This window comes from Ruditapes philippinarum, unplaced genomic scaffold, assembly GCF_026571515.1.
Source record: "Ruditapes philippinarum isolate M1 unplaced genomic scaffold, ASM2657151v2 ctg575_1_1_1_1, whole genome shotgun sequence".
Lineage (NCBI taxonomy): Eukaryota > Metazoa > Mollusca > Bivalvia > Venerida > Veneridae > Ruditapes > Ruditapes philippinarum.
In genome coordinates this window covers 334282-357375 of record NW_026857358.1, presented here as the reverse complement: position 1 = coordinate 357375, position 23094 = coordinate 334282, and the positions used below count along the sequence as shown (strand labels likewise).

The 23094-nt window shown below is 34.3% G+C and overlaps 1 protein-coding gene across 4 annotated transcripts in view; it reads left to right on the top strand.

The window, feature by feature from the left end:
• The window catches only part of LOC132749491 (methylated-DNA--protein-cysteine methyltransferase-like), a 31008-nt gene extending 8992 nt beyond the window's left edge, over positions 1–22016 (top strand). For 3 of the 4 annotated variants that reach the window (XM_060739241.1, XM_060739242.1, XM_060739244.1), the window contains exons 2-4: positions 11376–11540; positions 12924–13078; positions 16432–22016. In XM_060739241.1, coding sequence (XP_060595224.1) covers positions 11376–11540; positions 12924–13078; positions 16432–16694 — 583 coding nt within the window. In that variant the 3' untranslated portion in view covers positions 16695–22016. Of the gene's footprint in view, positions 1–6431; positions 6455–11375; positions 11541–12923; positions 13079–16431 lie in introns of those variants that run through there. The other variant, XM_060739245.1, reaches the window with a different exon arrangement.
• The last annotated feature ends 1078 nt before the right edge of the window (positions 22017–23094 follow it).

Below are 23094 nucleotides of genomic sequence, written 5' to 3'. Positions count from 1 at the left end.
TGAATTAGCATTTAGTTGTCAATTTATTCATTTTTACTCGATTATCAAAGCATATAATGTCGATCATTTAAAATTCTATGTCTTCTTGGGAGTACAGTTCAATCAAGAAGAAAAAAAATCGACCTACCTACCCACCTTGAAAATTCTGGGTCGGGTTACTGCAAACAAACATTTTTTTAAGGATGGCCTTACTCATTAAAAATGATTTAAGAAGAAAAACAAAGAGCCGAAATTATCTACTCGCGCGTGTTAAGAATGTGCTTTTTACGTACCTCTTCCAGGGCCTCTCAAAATTACCCGTCTTGTTTCTAAATATAACTTTTATGGTGATACCTGAATATCGAAGAGCTGAAGTTTAGTATGGTACAAGATTCATCAGAATACGTAAACAACTAAATGAAATATGCCCCCAAAACACCGATTTTCGGCCGAGTTTATCCCCCAAACCAGTAATAATACTTAGCCCGGGGTTCTATGATATCACGGTACTTAACGTTGATCGGAAAATATTTAAATATAAATATCATAAATGAGTGAGATTTTTCTTCCATCTTATAATTGAACCTTTTCCAGAACTGTTTGTCAAAAAATTATTTCAAAAGAACCAATAAAAATGACATTTTTTAGAATATTTTCAATGTCTGCCATTTTGGGTAATTTCAGAAGAGGTTACTACGGTATCAAGGTAATCCCCAAAAAAGCAAGTATGGAAGAGAGATGGGTCAAGTTCTTTCAGTTTAAGTTGTGAAAATCTTCCAACAGTTAACTTGCTATAAAATTAAAAAACTATATGAACAGACTATATGTCAGTATATGTGTTTATAACATATTTTAATTGACTGTGTAAAAACCATTAAGGAAAATGGTAGTCAAATATGAACGTTTTATAAAATAGTTTTCTTGCAACAAATACATTCATTATTCACCAAATTAAATTTATTGGCAGATGAAAATGAATCTAGTGTGCAAGTTTTACAAATATTAGCATCGTCATGTGTTGCTTTTACTAACAGTCACAGAAAATTTAAATACCTTGATATCATAGAACCCTTGATATCATAGGAACCGAGTATACTGGTCAGGAACCAGTTTCCGGACATAATTCAAGTTTTTTTAATTGTCTATTTTTTAATAATAATCATGCATTAATAAAACTAACATACCAAAAACCTGAGCTCTAACTACATCCGATAACACAATTAATACTGCCTGGTGACGTAAGCTATGTACAAACTGAAGGGTTAAATTAGGTCATTAAAAGTGTAAATTGTTCACTCTTGCAGAACCAGTTTCCGGACATATATTAATTAAGCTGCTATTCATTTCTTTTTTTAACTGATAATTACTTTAATATAACAAAAAAATTATTCTCACATATTAGCTTTCTTATATAATTAAGCTGATTTACTGAAAAATGTTTATGATAGGAAAAACAATGATCACGTGATGGGTCTCGGAATGACTGAAAAGTGAAGTGTACGGCAGCAAAGAAGTGCAAACGTGGAGTAAACCTAGCTAAACACCTTTTTCCGATACGTTACAGATTTAGCTCTGGAAATTACACCCAATGAACTTCGAATGAAGTACATTGTGCATTAATTGCTACCCCAAATTATATCTCGAAATAAACAAAATATTGCGCATGCGAAGAACAAATTACATGCCCCAAAGGTATATAAGGCTGTTTTTAAAACACAGGTAAGATATCCTCACGAAATTTTAATGATGTATCAACTTGGAAGGAAGTTTATTTTCACAAACAATCAAACCAAGTTTCTTCATGACATATAATACCGGTCGTCATCGATAAAGCCAAAATTAAGCCGTTATAATACTTGTCCGGAAACTGGTATTGTCCGGAAACTGGTTCCTACCAAGTACCCACAGTGTATTAATTTTGACATTCCACAGTGTATTAATTTTGACATTTATATAATTATTTTCTCATATTCACGCCATGATGATGGCAGTGGCAGTTCTAGGGTCGTAGGAAGGGGCGGATCTTGAGACAGGGCGGACTGTACCAGGGGGGACCTTATGTTTGGACAGGGCTGACCATATTTTGGGACAGGGCTGACAGTGACTCGAGACAAGGCGGACTGTGCTTAATTTCAAATTTAATATTGCTATTTCATTTATCTTTTTACATTTTGATATCAATGTCATCCTAAACATGTCATATTCTAAGCATTTTCATATTGAACAGGTTATTATTAACATTTAGCCATGCAATTATCAGTAGAGTAAAAATCTCTTGTATGTAAAACATATTTTCCTTTTGCACTGATATTGAAAAACTTGACAGAATTGCCATAATTTTTTTATGTGCAATTCATAACATTTAAGCTGTATAGAGGAAAAATGATCATTTATATTAGTTTTAAATTCGTTTCTATAGGAAAACCAAGAAATGTAATCATGTATATAAATTCTCTAAACAGACAGCATCTTAATTAAAACAAAGCAAATAAATTAACTCATCAAAAGAATCAAAATTGAGAAGTCAACAAGGAGCATGCAGTCAAAATTGATAACATTTTAGATAGAGTATTCCAACAAGACACTTTCCATCAAAACATTTCTAGATAGTTGCACAAGCCTTAATGGCCGTGCATTATAGTGCATTATATTATATGTATACAATCATGAATGTATTTTAAAAAGTAAATCAGTCGATATGCATGCAGTTTTTAGCTCGACTATTCGAAGAATATGAGAGCTATTGTAGTCGCCCCGGCGTCGGCGTCTGCGTTGGTTAAAGTTTTTTGTAAAGTCAAATATCTCAATTATTACTTGAGATATTCAATTGAAACTTACAATACTTATTTATAGTAACAAGGTACATCAGATTGACAAGTTGGATAACTCTGCCTACAATATTGACAGAATTATGCCCCTTTTTAACTTAGAAATTTTGGTTAAAGTTTTTTGTAAAGTCAAATATCTCAATTATTGCTAGAGATATTCAATTGAAACTTACATGTACAATACTTATTTATAGTGACAAGGTACATCAGATTGACAAGTTGGATAACTCTGCCTACAATATTGACAGAATTATGCCCCTTTTTAACTTAGAAATTTTGGTTAAAGTTTTTTGTAAAGTCAAATATCTCAATTATTGCTTGAGATATTCAATTGAAACTTACAACTACTTATTTATAGTAAACAAGGTACATCAGATTGACAAGTTGGATAACTCTGCCTACAATATTGACAGAATTATGCCCCTTTGGAACTTAGAAATTTTGGTTAAAAGTTTTTTTTGTAAAGTCAATATCTCAATTATTGCTTGAGATATTCAATTTGAAACTTACAATACTTATTTATAGTAAAACAATGTACACCAGTTTGCGAAATTGCATAACTCTGCCTGCAATATTTGCAGAATTATTTGCCCCTTTAAAACTTAGAAATTTTGGTTAAAAGTTAAAGGTCTTCAAAGATATTTACTGGAAACTTTACACATGCACTTAGGGTCATAATTGGAGGGGTCATAATTGTATGTCACTGACCAAGTTCCATAACTCTATCTTGCATAAAGGCTGATTCATATCCCTTTTCACTTAGTCTCTTGGTTAATGTTTACATGCAAGTTTTTACATATCTCAATAACTATTAAAGATATTTATTTAAAACTTCACATATGCATTTAGGGTCATAATTGTAGGTCACTGACAAAGATCCATAATTCTATCTTGCATTTAGGCTGATTTTTCTCCCCTTTTTCAACACTTAGAAATTCATGGTAGGGTTTTGCTTGTAAGCTGTTATCTCAATAACTACTGAAGGGTTTGTGCCTTTTTTGGGACAACTTTTATGCATTCATAATAATAAATCAGTGATTTACTTGATAAAACATCTTAATAACAAGCCTTTGTACCTTTTTTCAAATTTATGTATTCATAGGTAATTAGTAATTATTATACTCAATAAAACACCCTTGTGACATTACCTTTCGAATAGTCAAGCCAATACTGTATAATTAGACTCTCTCTAAGGCCTATAACATGAATTTATAAAAAAAAATTAGCCCTTTTGTGAACTTAAAAAATTTAACATTATCAAGGCTCCTTTACTATCAAGCACTAAGAATAGTCGAGCGTGCTGTCCTACCGACAGCTCTTGTTAAGTTTTGTACTCGTATATATGTTTGTCTGACTATGTCATTATGTTTTAAAATATCTTTTAAATAATAAGTCATCTTTTCTGTATACGATGTAAATTTTGTCAACCTTTCGTGATCATTTTTGTAATGTCACTCATCATCATTTTACGCTATTGTTTTGTATTGTTTTTCAAATGTCAGACGTGAATAACAAGCCTTTTCTATATGTATTGTTTTATAAAGGAATACCCTCTTATTACTTAACAAACAATGACATGCATTATCCTAATAATTGGACAATTATCAACTGCATAATGTCCAACTCGATGCTGTTTTAAATAATTTCATTAATCAAATTTATTCTAAATTAATAACTGCATTGATATTTGTATATGTTCATAATGATTTAAAGAAAAAAAAGAAAAGGCAATTATATTTAAATATTTTTATTACATTAAATCACGGTCCGCCTTGTCTCGAGTCACGGTCCGCCCTGTCCCAAAATATGGTCCGCCCCGTCCAAACATACGGTCTGCCCTGTCTCACGGTCGGCCCTGTCCGTAATTCAGTTCTAGTTGGCACAAATCCTATAACTCTCATTTGTTTTAATGCCGCAGCATCTGCGATGGCATGTAGCGATTCACCTGTGTTTGTGTGTGTGTGTGTTACTAAGCTACATAGATTATATAGTGAAATGAAAAAATCTTCTTGTGAAAAACCACTTGTCCAATTTCAACCAAACTTAGCAGGATTGTTCCTTGGGTGAAGGGTTTCCAAAGTTGTTCAAAAAATTTGATTCCATGCAGAAATCTGGTTGCCATGGCAACCAAAAGAAATGATAAGAATAAATTTAAAAAATCCACTTGTACAGACCCACACTGCCTAGAGCTTAGATATTTTGCATAAGGCATTTTCTGGTAGACCTGTACCAAGATTGTTCAAATTATAGCCCTGGGGTCAAAATTGGCCTCGTGCCGGGGGTCACTGATTTTCACTATGTACATATAGTAAAAACTTTAAAAAATTCTTCTTGTCTGAAGGTGCAAGGCTTAGAGCTTTGATATTTGGTATATGATGTCATCTCTAGGTCCTCTACCAAATGTTTAAATTTTGCCTCAAGTGTCAAGATTGGCCCAGCCCAGGGTTCATAGGTTTTCCATATATGTATAAAGTAAAATCTTAAATAGTCTTCTTCTCTGAATTTACAAAGGCTAGAGGTTAGATATTTGGCAAGAAACATGATAGTTCAAATTACAGCCTGGGGCCAAAATTGGCCCTGGCCAGGGTCATTGATTTTCACTTTGTACATATAGTAAAAACTTTAAAAAAATCTTTTTGTGTAAGAGGAAACAACTTGCATTGGAATTTCTAATACATGTTATGCAATTTTTATGTAAAATATTCAAAGGCTTGGAGTAAGTCTAAAGTTCATGATTTTCAGAGATATTTATGAATTGACTTAGGTCATGAACTCTAGCAAGACAGTTGTTAGCTTTGTAGAGATATTAAACAAAACAATTTGAGCACATTATAAGGGCATTATGATTCCACCATGACATGACACCATGTTTATAATAATGATTTTGTTTTTAGAAATTGGTAAATTAATGCTTAATGTGTCTATTAATTTGACATGCTGAAATATGACCTTGACCCCCAAATTTACTAGACACTACTGCATTATGGCAAAGTTCAATTGTGTAGTAACAAAAAAATCTACTTCTGTTATATTAATGCGGATGGACTTAACACTGAAAATTACAGTTTCTGGAACATAACACAAGTTCCATTTGGCTTACATTGTTCAAACTTCATAGGATGATTGCCTATATTGAATAAAAGATCCATATCTATATTAGAGTCACAAGATCAAAGGTCAATATCCAATGACCTTACTATTGTTTAAGAGTTTTACAACTGTAAAACTTCATAGGATGATCAGTTATATTGAGTACATTAATTATATGCCCTAAAAAATTAGCTTATGTTATACCCCTGGATTCCTTCCGTCCATCCGTTGTAGGATTTTTACTTGCAAGATAACAACTTGATGGTGGTGCTTTCATATATATATATATATGAAGGTTCTTCAGCTATGAAGGAGGATTGCTTTTTAGTCCCCTACCAGTAGATGGCAGTATAGAGATTATGCATGTCTTTTACTTTTCATTTACACTTTATACACATTTAAGACATAATGTTTTTTTAGTGTTCTTGACTTGTAAGGTGCAGTAAGCCTCCTTTTCCTTCTCTGCTTTGTCCTAACCCATCTCCTCAGTAAGGAGAGTCTCTAAGGATACTTCTTTCAGGGCAGCTCTGACAGGATAAGAAATACGATTATACCAAGTATTTTGATTTGTGCCAAATAAAGCACATACCAATTTTTTTGTTTTAAAAGTTTACACCTATTATACAAAAAAAATACTTACATTGATTTTGTGATTAAAAATATCATCATGTTCAATAAATTATTGCTAAATAAAATGTGCCAATATATTCTTAATTATAATATAATAATTAAATACAATTTTCATGTATTTTGTTATACATATAAGGCATATTATAAGAACTTGAACCATTTTTACGTGAAATGAAGTAAATGTATACATGCAAACAGTTGTGACCTACACTGAATTCTTTTCGCTTGTGGGCTAATAAGCAACCATTTATTTACCAAATTATATGTTGAGATTACTGTTTTATTTTAAATTTAATGGACTGTAAATTATCTAACATATAAATGAAATAAAATAAGGTGTGAGGTATAACTTAGTTTCACTGTATTTTTTTCTGAAAAAAGAGGAGCTAGGTACAAAATAAAAGGTTGCAATTATTAATTTGTTTTTTACCTTTCAATGTTAGACTTTTGGATGTTGAGAACCCCTTCTGTGGCCCATTTTCCACCCATTTTGTGCTTACAACACAAGGCACATTTCAAATGCACTACATCTGTCGTATCTGACGTTACAGACAGCCACGGGAAACCTTTACACCATGATTTGATCGTAGCATCTAATGCTGTCGTATGTGTTTTTTGCTCTTGCAAACAATAGTCAAAATTTCTTCAATAATTGGCTGAATTACACTCTGAGAAGACACTGGGCTTGTTACACAGTAGAATGTGTCGATTTTTTGTGTTTGGGTTTCGAACAAGACATTATCAATGTATACAACTTGATAATTTGATAAATTTGACAATATTTTTTCTTTGACTTCTATAACGTGACAGACACTTGATTTATCTTATATACATCTATTACCGAGCGTCTCAGGTATATACAATGTCGACTGGTTTGCAATTATATACCCAGGCTGAGAAAATAACACACCTTTATAGAACAGTACGCTAACCAGTCAGTCATTTTTATCGGTGTCAATGTAAACACTAAATGCGTAAACTGTAATTATTATGCGTAAATATACGCCAAAATGAGTATTTGCTTGCGTAAATGACGCCGAAACGCACGCTTTCTCTAATGCTGTCTAGTTTTAAGTCTTTTTCACCAAAAGTTCTTTATTTCTTAAGATATTTATTTCAAACTTCAAACATAAGTTTCTGGTCATCAACCACATCATATATGACAAGGTTTTAACTCTAGCACAAAAATTATCAGAATTGCCCCCCTTGAACTTGCATGAAAAAAATGTTGTTTTTTTTGTTGTTTTTTTAATAACTTCTTTATTTCTTAATGTATCTTCTTCAAACTTCATATATATGATTCTCATTATCACTCAAATCATTTGTGAGAAGGTTCAATGCTATATCAAGAGTATTTTCAGAATTATGTCCCCTTGAACTTATTTTTTTTTTGTTGAGAAATTGGTATATTTTATTCCAACTTCTTCATTACTTATAGGATTTACTTCAAACTCCCACATCATAATAATATGACAAGGTTTATAAATCTAGCATTCTTATTTCCAGAATTATCTCCTCCTTAAACTTTGAATATTTCATATTCATTCTTTTAACTTTCTTTTACTTCAAATTCAGAATAAATATTCATTATGAAAAGCTTCATTACTAATTGTTCTTTGTTACATTCACATCATGTATGACATCTTGGATCTTTATTTCAAGAGTTATCTCCTCTTTAAGAATTTTTCTTTTAAAAATGTTATATTTTGGTAACAGGGATGTTTAAAAAATTAACTTTAGAGTGTCCTTCAGTCTGTCTGTTCATATAAACTGTTTCCTGTGATCACTTTTAAAGAACTTTTCCAACAAATTTGCTTAAAAAAGAGAAAAATTGAGACATTAGTGAATGGCCAATGGCACTTCAGAATGTTGCTGGGGTTCTAACTGGTAGGGGACTTCTGGATTGCTTGCAATACTATGATAATTGCTTGTTGAAGGAGGTAATACTTTATTTTATTCCCATGTCTTACAAATGCTTCATCAGGGCTGCAGATAACATGCGTATTTGCATAATTACCCAATTAAAATGTCAAAAAATGCAATAGAAATAATAACTAAGGGTAAGAAAAAGTAAATAAATTCTTATTTATGCAAACTGCATTGGAACTGGTGGGTAAAGACGTAAGTTTAATATACTTAACGCCGTCAATCAGACAGGTCATACTGTTTCAGACTGTTTCAACCTTTAAATTATATCAGGCAGCTAATAAACCATAAAGCATAGTAGTAAGTAGCTTTTTTATTACCATACAAAACCTACAACAGTCTACAATGAAGGTCAGAAATTTTTGGTAAAATACAAGAACATGTGCTTCAAAACCCAAAATGGTTAAAGAGGGTAGGGTAAAAAATGCAGAAATAACTCTAAGAAAATCAAAAAAACCCAATAGATCTCAAAACAGGGGGTAATCACCCAATATATACAAAATGTTATCTGTAGCCCTGCTTCATCCTTACTAAAGAAAAAAACAACACTTTTCGGGTATAAAATGCTCCGCCTAGCGGTGCTCTTGTTTCACAAAAGAATTCTTGTTTTGCATATTATGCCCCTTCTTCGACTTGTTTGGTTAAGTTTTTGTATGTAAGCTGGTATTTCCATGACTACTGAAGTACATACCCCTCTTCTCTGTGATTATCTTACATGATTGGTACAAGTACCATAACTCTGATTTGCTTTTTTAACTCACCTGACCACAAAGTGGTCAAGGTGAGGTATAGTGATGGGGCTATGTCTGTCGTCATGCGTCTTTCGTCGTCAACAATTGGGTACAGTCTAGCAGTCACAGTTTTGATTGGGTCATCATCAAACTTTATCAAAATCAAACTTTGTCAGAATGTTTGTCTCAATGAATACTGATAAAGTTCGAAGATGGGTTTTCTTGGGTCAAAAACTAGGTCACAGGAGGTAAAAATAGAAAAAGCATGTTAACACTCTAGTGGCTGCAGTTTTTATTCAAATTTCCTGATAATTTGTCAGGAAGGTTGTTTTGATGATTTGTATGTCAAGTTCGAATATGGGTCATCTCTGGTCAAAAACTAGGTCACAGGAGCTTAAAATAGAAAATTTTTGTTAACAATCTGGTGGCTGCAGTTTTGATCCAAATATTCTGGAAATTTGTCGGGAAAGTTGTTTTGATGATTTCTAAGTCAAGTTCAAAGATGGGTCATCATTCTCTGGTCAAAAACTTGGTCCCAGGAGCTAAAAATAGAAAAATCTCGTTAACACTCTTATGGCTGCAGTTTTGATCCAAATTTTCTGGAAATCGGTCAGGAAGGTTTTTTTGATGATTTCTAGGCCAATTTTAATATGGGTCATCTCTGGTTAAAAAACTAGGTCACAGGAGCTAAAAATAGAAAAATATTGTTGACACTTTAGTGGTTGCAGTTTTGATCCAAATTTCCTGGAAATCGGTCAAAAATGTTGCTTTGATCATTTGTAGGTCAAGTTTGAATATGGGTAATTTCTGGTCAAAAACTAGGTCACAGGAGCTAACAATAGAAAAATCTTATTAACACTCTTGTGGCTGCAGTTTTGATCCAAATATTCTTGAAATTGGTCAGGAAGGTTCTTTTGATGATTTCTAGGTCAAGTTCAAATATGGGTCATCTCTGGTCAAAAACTAGATCACAGGAGCTAAAAATAGAAAAATCTTGTTTACACTCTAGTGGCTGCAGTTTTTAACTAAATATTTTGGAAGTTTGTCAGGAAAGTAGTTTTGATGATTTCTAGGTCAAGTTTGAATATGGGTCGTCTCCGGTCAAAAACTAGGTCACAGGAGCTAAAAATAGAAAAATCTTGTTAACTCTCTAGTGGTTGCAGTTTTTATCCAAGTATCCTTATAATTGGTCAGAAAGGTTGTTTTAGTGATTTCTATGTCTAGTTTAAATATGGGTCATCTTCAGTTAAAAACAAGGTCACAGGAGCTAAAAATAGTAAAAATTTTGTTAACACTCTAGTTGCTGCAGTTTTGATCCCAATATATATTGGAAATTCGTCAGGAAGATTTTTTTGATGATTTCTAGGTCAAGTTTGAATATGGTTCATCTCCGGTAAAAAACTAGGTCACAGGAGGTAAAAATAGAAAAATCTTGTTAACACTCTAGTGGCTGCAGTTTTGATCCAAATATCCTGGAAGTTGGTCTGCAAGTTTGTTTTATGATTTCTAGGTCAAGTTTGAATATGGGTCACCTGGGGTCAAAAGCTAGTTAACACTGCTCAAATATGGAAAAACCTTGTTTACACACTAGAGGTCACATTTTTGACCCAATTGTTATCAAACTTGGTTAGGGTGCTTGTCTAAGACATTGACTCAATTGTTATCAAACTTTGTCAGGGTGCTTGGCTAAGACATTGACTCAAATATTATCAAACTTGGTCAGGGTGCATGTCTAAGACATTGCTCTGATGTGTTTGACGGGTCAGGGGTGCTATCTAGGGCTATCATAGCCCTCTTGTTGCATAATTAAGCCGTTTTTCAACTTAGAAATTCTTGGTTAAGTTTTTGCATGTAAGCTGGTATCTTCATGACTACTGAAGGGTTTGTGCCTTTTGTGGCAATGCATTCATAATAATCAAACAGTGATTTATTTGATTAAACATCTTAATAACAATTTTATGTATTCATATAGGTAAGCATTATTATACTCAATGAAACACCCTTGTGATAACACTTTCGAATTGTCAAGCTTTGCTGTCCTCCAACAGCTCTTTTAAAAGTGAATTCAGAAACTTTCAAAACTAGATATAAACTGTTAATACATTAAATGAAGATGATATAATGATCAGTTTTGTGCTAATGAGCAAAGTTAGATGTGTTGAACAATAAATATTATAAATATTATTACCAGGATTTCCATGTCATCAAAGATGAGACAGTGCCCTTATGGGCCAACAAATACATTTACATTCCAAACTCCTATTGGCCACATGGCTATGACATGCTGTCCTAAAGGATTACATACTCTAGGTATGGCAGGAGAAATAACAGATGAAAATTTCTCACCAAAGCCAAGGTAGTATGTCTCTTACAGTAAATATAGATTTAAAGTTCACAAGGTATATATTTATAAATTGGTTCAGTTGAAATTAATGAAAGCAAAGTTTTAATTAAATCTATATGCAAGTCAAAGATTCAAAAGATTTCCTTTGTAATATAATGAGCAGGATTAAAGTTATAAAGCCGCAGTCATGTATATGATATAATTCTAAAGTCTTGTAAGGGCTTTTAATGTTTAGAGAACAAGTTCAGATAATGTTTGATGGTAGGTAATGGTGTTTTGCCCATTATAAATTCAAATGAGATATGGGAATTATGAAATCCATTTGAAACTTAAGATACTTTATATTTGTTTAGCTTCTTACATTGAAGTTGATAAGAAATTGAATTTTACATACAGTCTGTTACCTTGTTATGCTCCCCGAAAAATTTAGAGGGAGCATAAAGTCGCCGGGTTGTACGTCCGTCCTTTCAGTCTGTCAGTCAGTCTGTCGGTCCGTACGTACATCCCGAATTTGTGTCTGGCCCATAACTTCGTTATTTGAAGTCGGATTTTACAACTATTTCACAGAAATGATCACCATATTGAGATGATGAGTCGCGCGCAACATTTGGGTCGCTACCTTGAAGGTCAAGGTCCTTGCAGCAAAATCTTGTCCAGCCCATTACTTTGTTATTTGAAGTCTGACTTTACAACTATTTCACAGAAATGATCACAGTATTGAGGTGACGTGTCGCGAGAATTATTTGGGTCGCTACCTTGAAGGTCAAGGGCACAGCATGACATCGTACAAAATCGTGTCCGGCCCATAACTTCGTTTTTTGAAGCCAGATTTTACAACTATTTCATAAAAATGATCACCATATTGAGACGTGTCACGTGCAACATTTGGGTAGCTACCTTGAAGGCCAAGGGCACAGCATGACATTGCAGCAAAATCGTGTCCGGCCCATAACTTTGTTATTTGAAGCCAGATTTTACAACTATTTCATAAAAATGATCACCATATTGAGACGTGTCACGTGCAACATTTGGGTAGCTACCTTGAAGGTCAAGGTCACAGCATTACCTTGCAGCAAAATCGTGTCCGGCCCATAACTTTGTTATTTGAAGTCGGATTTTACAACTATTTGACAGAAATGATCACCATATTGAGACGTGTCGCAATGTAAATTTGGGTTGTTTTTACACTTTGAACTTTGTCTGTGACATAACTCTGACACTACAAGAGGTATACCTTCCTGTGTCCAAAACGTATTTGGGGAGCATCACCCAGTTCAACCGGCTCTTGTTTAAAACATGAAATATGCTTGATTATGAATTCATTTTATACGAAAGTTACATTTATCTAAACTTTACACAATGTCATATGTATATATGTATATTTTTTAATCTTAGTCTTGATGTGTGTTTACTATCACAACTATACCAGGACAATGGCTACATGTACAAACCTGCAAACCAGTGTCTACAATGGTTACAGTCGTACTTCCATAATAAAGACAACCATGACATTGTAAAACCAAATATTTGTCAACATATTGGAAAAGAAGGTATTTTTTTCATTTATACAAAATATGCCTGTACCATCTTTGCAAATCAAAGTGCTACATATTAACCAGCTTTGAAACTACATGTAGTTATCTTTTGACAGTACATCAATGCATTTTTACAAAAAAATGTCTTGCACCTTTCATTATTATCCCCTGCCGATGAAATCGGGAGGGGGATATTGTTTTGGCGTTGTCCGTCCTTTCATTCGTTTCCACCCTAGTTCTCTGCAACTACTGGCTGGAATTCAACAAAACTTTATGGAAATCATCAATATTAAGAGGAGTGAGCATATTGTCTGCTTGTTCCAATCAGACCCTTCAACTCAGAGTTATGGCCCTTGATTAATTATGCGTATAGCGCAAAATTTGTTTCTGCGCTACTTCTCTGCAACTACTGGCTGGAATTCAACGAAACTTTATGGGAACCTTCAATACCAAGAGGAGATGCGCATATCGTCTACTTGTTCCAGTCAAACACTAACTCAAAGTTATAGCCCTTGATTAGTTATGCAGTATACCTATAGAACATAGCTGGTAGGGTTATTAATTACCTTCAGTGATAGGTCTAGTTATGCCTGATGCTGAATAAATAGGGGCACTTGTTCTGTTCATTTTAATTGGCAAATAGTTGACTTTGTTCTAGGGTCAGTTACATTTCAATTTTTAGCTCAACTGTCACAAAGTGACATGGTGAGCTTTTGTGATTGCTTTTCGTCCGGCCGTAAACTTTTACTTTAAACGACACCTCCTCATAAACTGCTAAGCCAATTTCATCCAAACTTCACAAGAATGTTCCTTTGGTAGTCAACTTTAAAAATTGTTCATAGAATTTAATTCCAAGCAGAACTCTGGTTGCCATGGCAACTTACTTAAAATATCTTCTTTTAGAAAACCGTAAGAGCTAGAGCTTAAATATTTGGCATGAAACATCATCTAGTCAGGGTCTATCAGGTTTATTCAAATAAATGCCCTGAGGTCCATATTGGCCCTGCTGGGGGGGGGGGGGGGGGGGGTCATTGATTTTCCTTATTTGTATATAGTAAAAAATTAAAAATCTTCTTTTAAAAAACCCAAATAGCTAGAGCTAAGATATTTAGCATGAAACATTTTCTAATTGGTGTCTACCTTTTTTGTTTAAATAAGGGCTAAAATTAGCTCCGCCTCAGGATTCATTGATTTTTATGCCCCCGCCATATAATGGCCATAGTGTTACCCTGTTCAGTCATTCCGTCCTTCTGTCATTCCGTCATCATCAGTTTCCGTTCATTATTTTAGTAACGGTTGCACACATTCAACTCAAATTTGACATATAGATATGTCATGAGAAAATACAGGTCAAATTCGAATTTGGTCATGGTTCGATGATTTTTGGCAGAGTTATGCCCCTTTTACTTTGAAAATAGTATGAAATTTTCTGTTTCCGTTTATTATCTCCCCAACGGTACAACGGATTCAACTCAAACTTGACATATGGATATGTCATGAAAAAAAAAACAGGTTAAGTTTGAATTTGGTCATGGTTCGATGATTTTTGGCAGAGTTATGCCCCTTTTACTTTGAAAATAATATGAAATTTTCAGGTTCCATTCATTATCTCCCCAACCGTACAACAGATTTAACTGAAATTGATAATGGATATGTCATGAGAAAATACAAGTCAAGTTCGAATTTGGTCATGGTTAGATGATTTTTGGCAGAGTTATGCCCCTTTTACTTTGAAAATAATATGAAATTTTCAGTTTCCATTCATTATCTCCCCAACGGTAGAACGGATTCAACTCAAACTTGGCATATGGATATGTTATGAGAAAATACAGGTCAATTTTTAATTTGGTCGTGGTTTGATGATTTTTGGCAGAGTTATGCCCCTTTTACTTTGAAAATAATATGAAATTTTCAGTTTCTGTTCATTATCTCCCTAACCGTACAACGGATTCAACTCAAACTTGACATATGGATATGTCATGAGAAGATACAAGTCACGTTCGAATTTGCTCGTGGTTCGATGATTTTTGGCAGAGTTATGCCCCTTTTACTTTGAAAATAATATGAAATTTTCAGTTTCTGTTCATTATCTCTCCAACAGTATTACACATTTAACTCAAATTTGACTTATGGATATGTCAAAGGAATTGGCTGGTCAAGTTGGAATTTGGTCATGGTTCGATGATTTTTTTGGCAAGAGTTATGTCCCTTTCACTTTGAAAATAATATGAAATTTTCAGTTTCCGTTCATTATCTCCTCTAGGGTATTACACATTCAACTCAAATTTGACATATGGATACGTCAAAGAAATGCGCAGGTCAAGTTTGAATTTTGTCATGGTTTGATGATTTTTGGCAGAGTTATACCCATTTAACTTTGAAAAAAAGGAAATTTTCAGTTCCCATTCATTATCTCCCCAACAGTTGTACATATTCAACTCAAAGATATGGATATGTCATAAGAATGTATTGGTCAATTTCGAATTTGGTCATGGTTTGATGATAGCTGACAGAGTTATTCCTCTTGAACTTTGAAAAAAAATCAGAAATTTTAAGTTTCCGTTCATTATCTCCCCAATGGTTGTACACATTCAACTCAAATACATCTTAGGAATAAGCAGTTTAAGTTTGAATTTGGTCGTGGTTCAATGATTTTTGACAAACTTATCTTTCCTGAATGTTGGAAACATTTTGAATTTTCAGTTTCAGCACTCATACTTATGTGGAAATGTATGTAGCCATTATTTTGGCCTCAAATATGCAATATGCAATTTACAAAAGGTTAAGACTGAATAATTTCAGTGCCTTCAACATTGTATAAAAATGGTTTGTGTTAACATTGAAAAGTTTTAAGGGCTTTGAACTTAAAATGAAAAAAATAATTTGTGCAAACAAATTTGGAACTAAATATTATAACATCTGAAATTTTGGCTGCATGCGGGGGCATCCGTGGCATGATGACACATTTCCAGTCCTTAAATATATATATAGTAAGAACTTAGAAAATCTTCTGTTAAAAAACCCAAGATATTAAGCATGAATTATTTTCTAGTGAGTGTCTACCAAGTTTGTTCAAAATTTGGGGGGGGGGGGGGGGGGGTCATTGATTTTCCCTATATGTGTATAGTAAAAACTTAAAAAATCTTCTTAGAGCTATATCATGAAACATCTTCAAATAGGTGTCTACCAAGTTTGTTCAAATAAAAGCCCCTGGGTTAAAATTGGCCCTGCCCCGAGGGCCTTTATACAGGTGAGCGATTTCAGGGCCATCATGGCCCTCTTGTTAATTACCCCATTCTGACAAGCAATGACTAACAAATGCCTTATTATTTGTCAGCAAAATTTAGAAATATTTACATCTTTTCCAGGATCTTTCAGATACAAAGTGTGGTTTACTCTTTTAAATGAAATTCCTTTTGGCAAGACTATCTCGTACAAGTGTTTAGCTGAACTATGTGGTAATGCAAAGGCCTGCCGTGCTGTAGGTCAGGCAATGAGCAACAACCCAGTAAGCTTTGTTATCCCCTGCCACAGAGTTATACAGGAAAATGGAGGGCTTGGTAACTATTCACATGGTACCCGGAATAAGATGAAAGAATGGTTGTTAAGACATGAAGGTGTCCTAAGATAGATTAATACAGGACAACAGTCAATCACACGATTTTATGGACAGCTGTTGTTTTTCTTGATGTAATATTACTGTGATAGACGTTTGAGTGAGAAATGTGGAATGATGGCAAATAAAGTGTGAAAGATATCCCGGAGAAATATAAGAAACTTTAAGACAATAGTGAAGCTTTATGTAAGAAATTTAAGACAGATTTCAGATACAGTGACAGATTTAAGTGATAAAAATTAGACACTGTATGGTGCAATGAAGTAGTTTAGTGAGTCTTTAAAATATCTTTATATTAGTGAGAAATTCAAGACATTTACAGTTATATTGTCTGTATATTGTTAAAGTTTTTAAGGGAGAAATTAAACACAGATAATGTGAACAATTTTGAAGAGAAGGTGAATAATTTTTTGACGCAATAAAAATGTTAATACATTGAAAGACATATACAATGTATGAATCTTTTTATTTTATGGTTTTGAGTGGGTTACTGATTTATCTGTGAAAAGTATATTTGATTATTTCACTGTGAAAATTATCAAAACATAACTACACTTTTTAATGTAGAGAATACTTTTTAAAGATTTTCCCCATGTAGTACCTCACTTATTTATGTTTATAATTCCAACATATCCAGGGCTGTTTAGAATAAAGCTGAAATTGATAAATAAGTTAACCTCATATATACGCAAAACAATGCACTTTTGATGACCCCCCCCCCCCCCTATATTGGCCCAAACACATGTTTTCCTTTGAGAAATGTTGCTAAAAAAAAGTGAGCACTTTTTCGGTGGCGCCCCCCAGGACAAAAGGTACATGAGGGGGTTGCCAAAAGGGGGATGTGCCCCCTTCTGTTTGGGGGGGGTTTCAAGGGGGGTGGCAGTCCCCCTCATCGCCAAGAAAATTTTGGACTTGTGAGGCTAAAATGGACCCCAGGTCGATCATACGGTAACGTGTAACCAACGCTGAAAAGCCTTTGACTCTATCACAATTCATTGAGAAGTTGCAGCACTTTAAAATCAATTTTGATGGAAAAATCAAGGCAACATAGTGATTTTTGGCAATTTTGAGATGTCCCCTCATTGCCATGGTAACAGGAAATTTAAGACTGAGCATGTCGTTACAAAGGCAATGGTCCAGTCAACAGTTGTGCCAAGTTTGATTAGTATTGAAGCATTTTTCATAGTTTCATAGCAGTTTGAACTTGTAACAGGAGGCTTTTCAATGAAAACGGCCATTTTCACAATATGCTCATGAGGGAAAGGGTTAAATTCTAAGTATTGGAATGAACTTGTTGCAAAAAAAATAAAATGGCTGGGGTTTTTCTGTAGGACTAGGTTAAACATACAAAATGATTGATATTAAAGGTTTACATTCTGCTTAAAGAAAGTATGCTAACACATTGGTTTCAATTTATGTTTGATTGTTTATGATTAAAAAGTATTATATGGATTCTGTTTAAATGACAACAATGTCTAGGTACAGTTCATGTAAATAATGTAACACATTGTATTTGAAGGTGCACCCCCATAATACCAGCTTATGCAGAATTCAACATTCAAACATGAAAGTTGTGAAATATGTATTATGTTGGAAAGGTGTACTTAAATGTTGTTCGAAACATTGCCATAGACATATTCATAGGACAAAAAGTCAAATAGCTTTGAATTTAATCTTCTAAAAAAATCCTTGAAAATTAAAAAAAAGGTCCTTGATAAGTCCTAGAAAAGTCCTTAAATTTTCAAAATGTCAAAGAGTAGGAACCCTGTTATGAGAAACTTTTCTGAAATTGAGGCTACTTTTGGGGAAAACTGATTGTAATATTTAAGTTAATAAAGGAAATTTCTTCAAACTTGTTTTTAAGCATAAAATAAAAACAAAATCTTGTGCACTTCAATAACAGTATTCTCCTTGGAATACTGTTTTATTCTTTAAGCACACTTGATGAAATAAAAATTTTTATATTATACACAACATACAAATATCCTCCATTTCATATACAGTGAAATAATCTTATATGCCATATCTCCTGCAGGATGACAAAATCCCCAATTTTCGACCTTGTTTCCCCATCTCCTGTCATGGGACTGATATTCCTGATTTTCAAGAATCAAACAATCAAAAAATTAAAGGAGTAGTTTAAGCAAGAAAAAAATTTAGAGGTATTGATTAGAGGTATTGCAAACTTAAATCTAATTTCTTGATTATAAATTTTTTAAGATCCTGTATGTTATAATTGAGATTACATACCGTAAAATTCCTATTAAAAGCCCCCGGGGGCTAAACATTTTCCAAAAGGGTGGCTATTATTACAACACAGTTTTTCCTAAATCCAAAAATCAGTGTGAATACATTTAGTGTTAGCAAGTGTTGGCAATAACAATAAAAAGTGTTTAGATTCATACTATAAAATAAAATGGATTCTGAATGATTTGAATGAAATTATGGATTTACTCATGAGTTCAGCACTGATGAGTAGATTGTTTTTAGCTCACCTGTCACAATGTGACAGGGTGAGCTTTTGTGATCGCTTTTCGTCCGGCGTCCGTCGTCCGTCCGTCCGTAAACTTTTGCTTTAAATGACATCTCCTCATAAACCACTGAGCCAATTTCATCCAAACTTCACAGGAATGTCCCTTTGGTGGTCACCTTTAAAAATTGTTCAAAGAATTTAATTCCATGCAGAACTCTGGTTGCCATGGCAACCAAAAGAAAAAACTTTCAATATCTTCTTTTAAAAAACCATAAGAGCTAGAGCTTAGATATTTGGCATGAAACATCTTCTAGTGAGTGTCTACCAAGTTTGTTCAAATAAAAGCCCTGGGGTCAAAATTGGCCCCGCCCCTGGGGTCAAAATTGGCCCCGCCCCTGGGGGTCATTGATTTTCCTATATGCATATAGTAAAAACTTAAAAAATCTTCTTTTAAAGAACCGTAAGAGCTAGAGCTTAGATATTTGGCATGAAACATCTTCTAGTGAATGTCTACCAAGTTTGTTCAAATAAAAGCCCTGGGGTCAAAATTGGCCCGACCCAGGGGGTCATTGATTTTCCCTATATGCATATAGTAAAAACTTAAAAAAATTTCTTTTAAAGAACCCAAAGAGCTAGAGCTAAGATATTAAGCATGAAACATCTTCTAGTGAGTGTCTACCAAGTTTGTTCAAATTAAAGCCCTGGGGTCAAAATTGGCCCCGCCCCGGGGGTCATTGATTTTCCCTATATGCATATAGTAAAAACTTAAAAAATCTTCTTTTAAAGAACCATAAGAGCTAGAGCTTAGATATTTGGCATGAAACATCTTCTAGTGAATGTCTACCAAGTTTGTTCAAATAAAAGCCCTGGGGTCAAAATTGACCCCGCCCCAGGGGGTCATAGATTTTCCCTATATGCATATAGTAAAAACTTAAAAAATTTTCTTTTAAAGAACCCAAAGAGCTAGAGCTAAGATATTTAGCATGAAACATCTTCTAATGAGTGTCTACCAAGTTTGTTCAAATAAAAGCTCTGGGGTCAAAATTGGCCCCGCCCCAGGGGGTCATTGATTTTCCCTATATGCATATAGTAAAAACTTAAAAAATCTTCTTTTAAAGAACTCAAAGAGCTAGAGCTAAGATATTTAGCATGAAACATGTTCTAATTGGTGTCTACCAAGTATGTTCAAATAAAAGCCCTGGGGTCAAAAATGGCCCCGCCCGGGGGGGGGGTCATTGATTTTCCTTATATGTGTATAGCAAAAACTTAAAAATCTTCTTTGGAAAAACCCAAATAGCTAGAGTTTAGATATTAAGCATGAAACATCTTTAAGTAAATATCTACAAAGTTTGTTAAAATAAACACCCCGGGGGTCAAAACTGGCCCTGCCCCAGGGGTGACATTGTTTTTAACTATATGTGTATAGTAAAAACTTTAAAAATCTTCTTTTTAAAAATGCCAATGAGCTAGAACTTAGATGTTTAGCATGAAACATCTTCTTATGGGTGTCTACCAAGTCTGTTCAAATAAATAAATAAAAGCCCTTGGGTAAAAATTGGCCCGGGGGTGGGGGGCCTATATACAGGTGAGCGACCTCAGGGCCATCATGGCCTTCTTGTTCTTTATTAGGGGCGTTTATTAGGAATTTTACGTTTTTTTTTTTGTTTTTTTTTAATGCGTTTATTTAAGGCCGCCGCAGGAAAGCCCATATGGGCGACCGTACACTCAAGTCGGACCATCCTAGAGCGTCCCGCCGAGATTTTTACGTTTTTTTTTTTTTTGATGCGTTTATTTTAGGTAGCCGCCGGAAAGCCCATATGGGCGACTGTACACTCAAGTCGGGTTATCCTAGAGCGTCCCGCCGAGATTTTTCGTCAATTTTTTTCCAGCTTTATTGGTGGAGGAAGACCCCAGGTGCCCCTCCGGGCATTATTTCAGGCACGAGCAGGCACCTGGGTAGAACCACCGACCTTCCGTAAGCCAGCTGGATGGCTTCCTCACATGAAAGATTTTGACCCGAGTGAGGATCGAACCTACAGTGGTGAGGGACCTGTGATCTCAAGTCAATGACTTTAACCACTCGGCCACGGAGGCCCCACTTTTTTACGGTACCACACTTCAGTGAAATTATATGTATATAATTATGATTATAAAACAATTTTCAAAAATCACAGAATATGTAAAATATGTACTGCAGATATTTGTACATATTATATGTAATCATTAAAATATATGCATTCATTTCTTTTTGAAAAATTTGACTTAGACTTTATAGAAAATAGATTTTTTATTACCTCCCTTTATTAAACCAGACTAAACATGACCTTCATTCATAAATGACCATGACATTCAAGGTCGGATTTCTAAATTTTACTTTATTTTTGCTGATTTTGTGATTGCAATATGTCCAGCATCCGTCTGTTCATTGTCCATCTGTCCATAAATTTTTACTTTAAACCGCTTAGCCTTTGAAAATTGTTCAAAGAAATGAATTCCATGCAAAACTCTGTTTGCCATGGCAACAAAAAGAAAAAAAACTTATAAAATCTACTTTTAAAAACCCAAAGAGCTACAGCTTAGATATTTAGCATGAAACATCTTCTAGTGGTTGTCTAGTAAGTTTATTATCCCCCGCCGATGGAATCGGGAGGGGGATATAGTTTTGGCGTTGTCCGTCCGTCCGTCCATCCGTCCGTCCGAATTTCGTTTCCAGAGTAGTTCTCTGCAACTACTGGCTGGAATTCAACGAAACTTTATGGGAATCATCAATATCAAGAGGAGATGCGCATATCGTCGGCTTGTTCCGGTCAGACACTTTAACTCAGAGTTATGGCCCTTGATTAGTTATGTAGTATGCATATAGAGTAAAAATCGTTTCCGCACTACTTCTCTGCAACTACTGGCTGGAATTCAACGAAACTTTATGGGAATCATCAATACCAAGAGGAGATGCGCATATCGTCGGCTTGTTCGGGTCAGACACTTTTACTCTAGTTATGGCCCTTGATTAGTTATGCAATATGCATATGGAGTACAAATTGTTTCCGGAGTAGTTCTCTGCAACTACTGGCTGGAATTCAACGAAAAATTAATGGGAATCATCAATATCAGAGGAGATGCGCATATCGTCGGCTTGTTCCGGTCAGACCCTTTAACTCAGAGTTATGGCCCTTGATTAGTTATGCAGTATGCATATAGAGTAAAAATCGTTTCGGCACTACTTCTCTGCAACTACTGGCTGGAATTCAACGAAACTTTATGGGAACCTTCAAAACCAAGAGAAGATGCGCATATCGTCGGCTTGTTCCGGTCAGACACTTTAACTCAGAGTTATGGCCCTTGATTAGTAATGCAGTATCCATATAGAAAAATATTTGTTTCCTCGCTACTTCTCTGCTACTTCTGGCTGGAATTCAATGAAACTTTAAGGGATACTAAGAGGAGATATGCATATAGTCGCCTTGTTCCAGTCAGATACTTATAACTCAGATTTATGGCCCTTGATTAGTTATGTAGTATGCATACATCTCATTGGCATTCCCAGATTTTACTATTTAAAACAAAGTTATGGCTCTGTTATTGCCCTGAATATTTATCAAGTTAAAAGAATATTACTGTTTATGCCATGATTAATATATAAATAAAGCCTTATGTCTTCAGTTGTTGTGTTAATAATAACTAGTACTCGGCAGGGATATAAATTCAAAGAATTTGCTTGTTGAAATAAAATCCCTGTAGACATAATTGGCCCCTACCCCAGAGGATGTTTGATTTTCCTTATATTTATATAGTAAAATCTTAATTTTTTTTAAAAAACCCAAAAAGCTAGAGCTTAGATATTTTGCATGAAACATCTTCTATAGGGTGGCTACCAAGTTTGGTAAAATAAAAGTCCTGGGTTAAAAGTGGCCCCGCCCGGTGGTTGGGGTGTCTATATATATA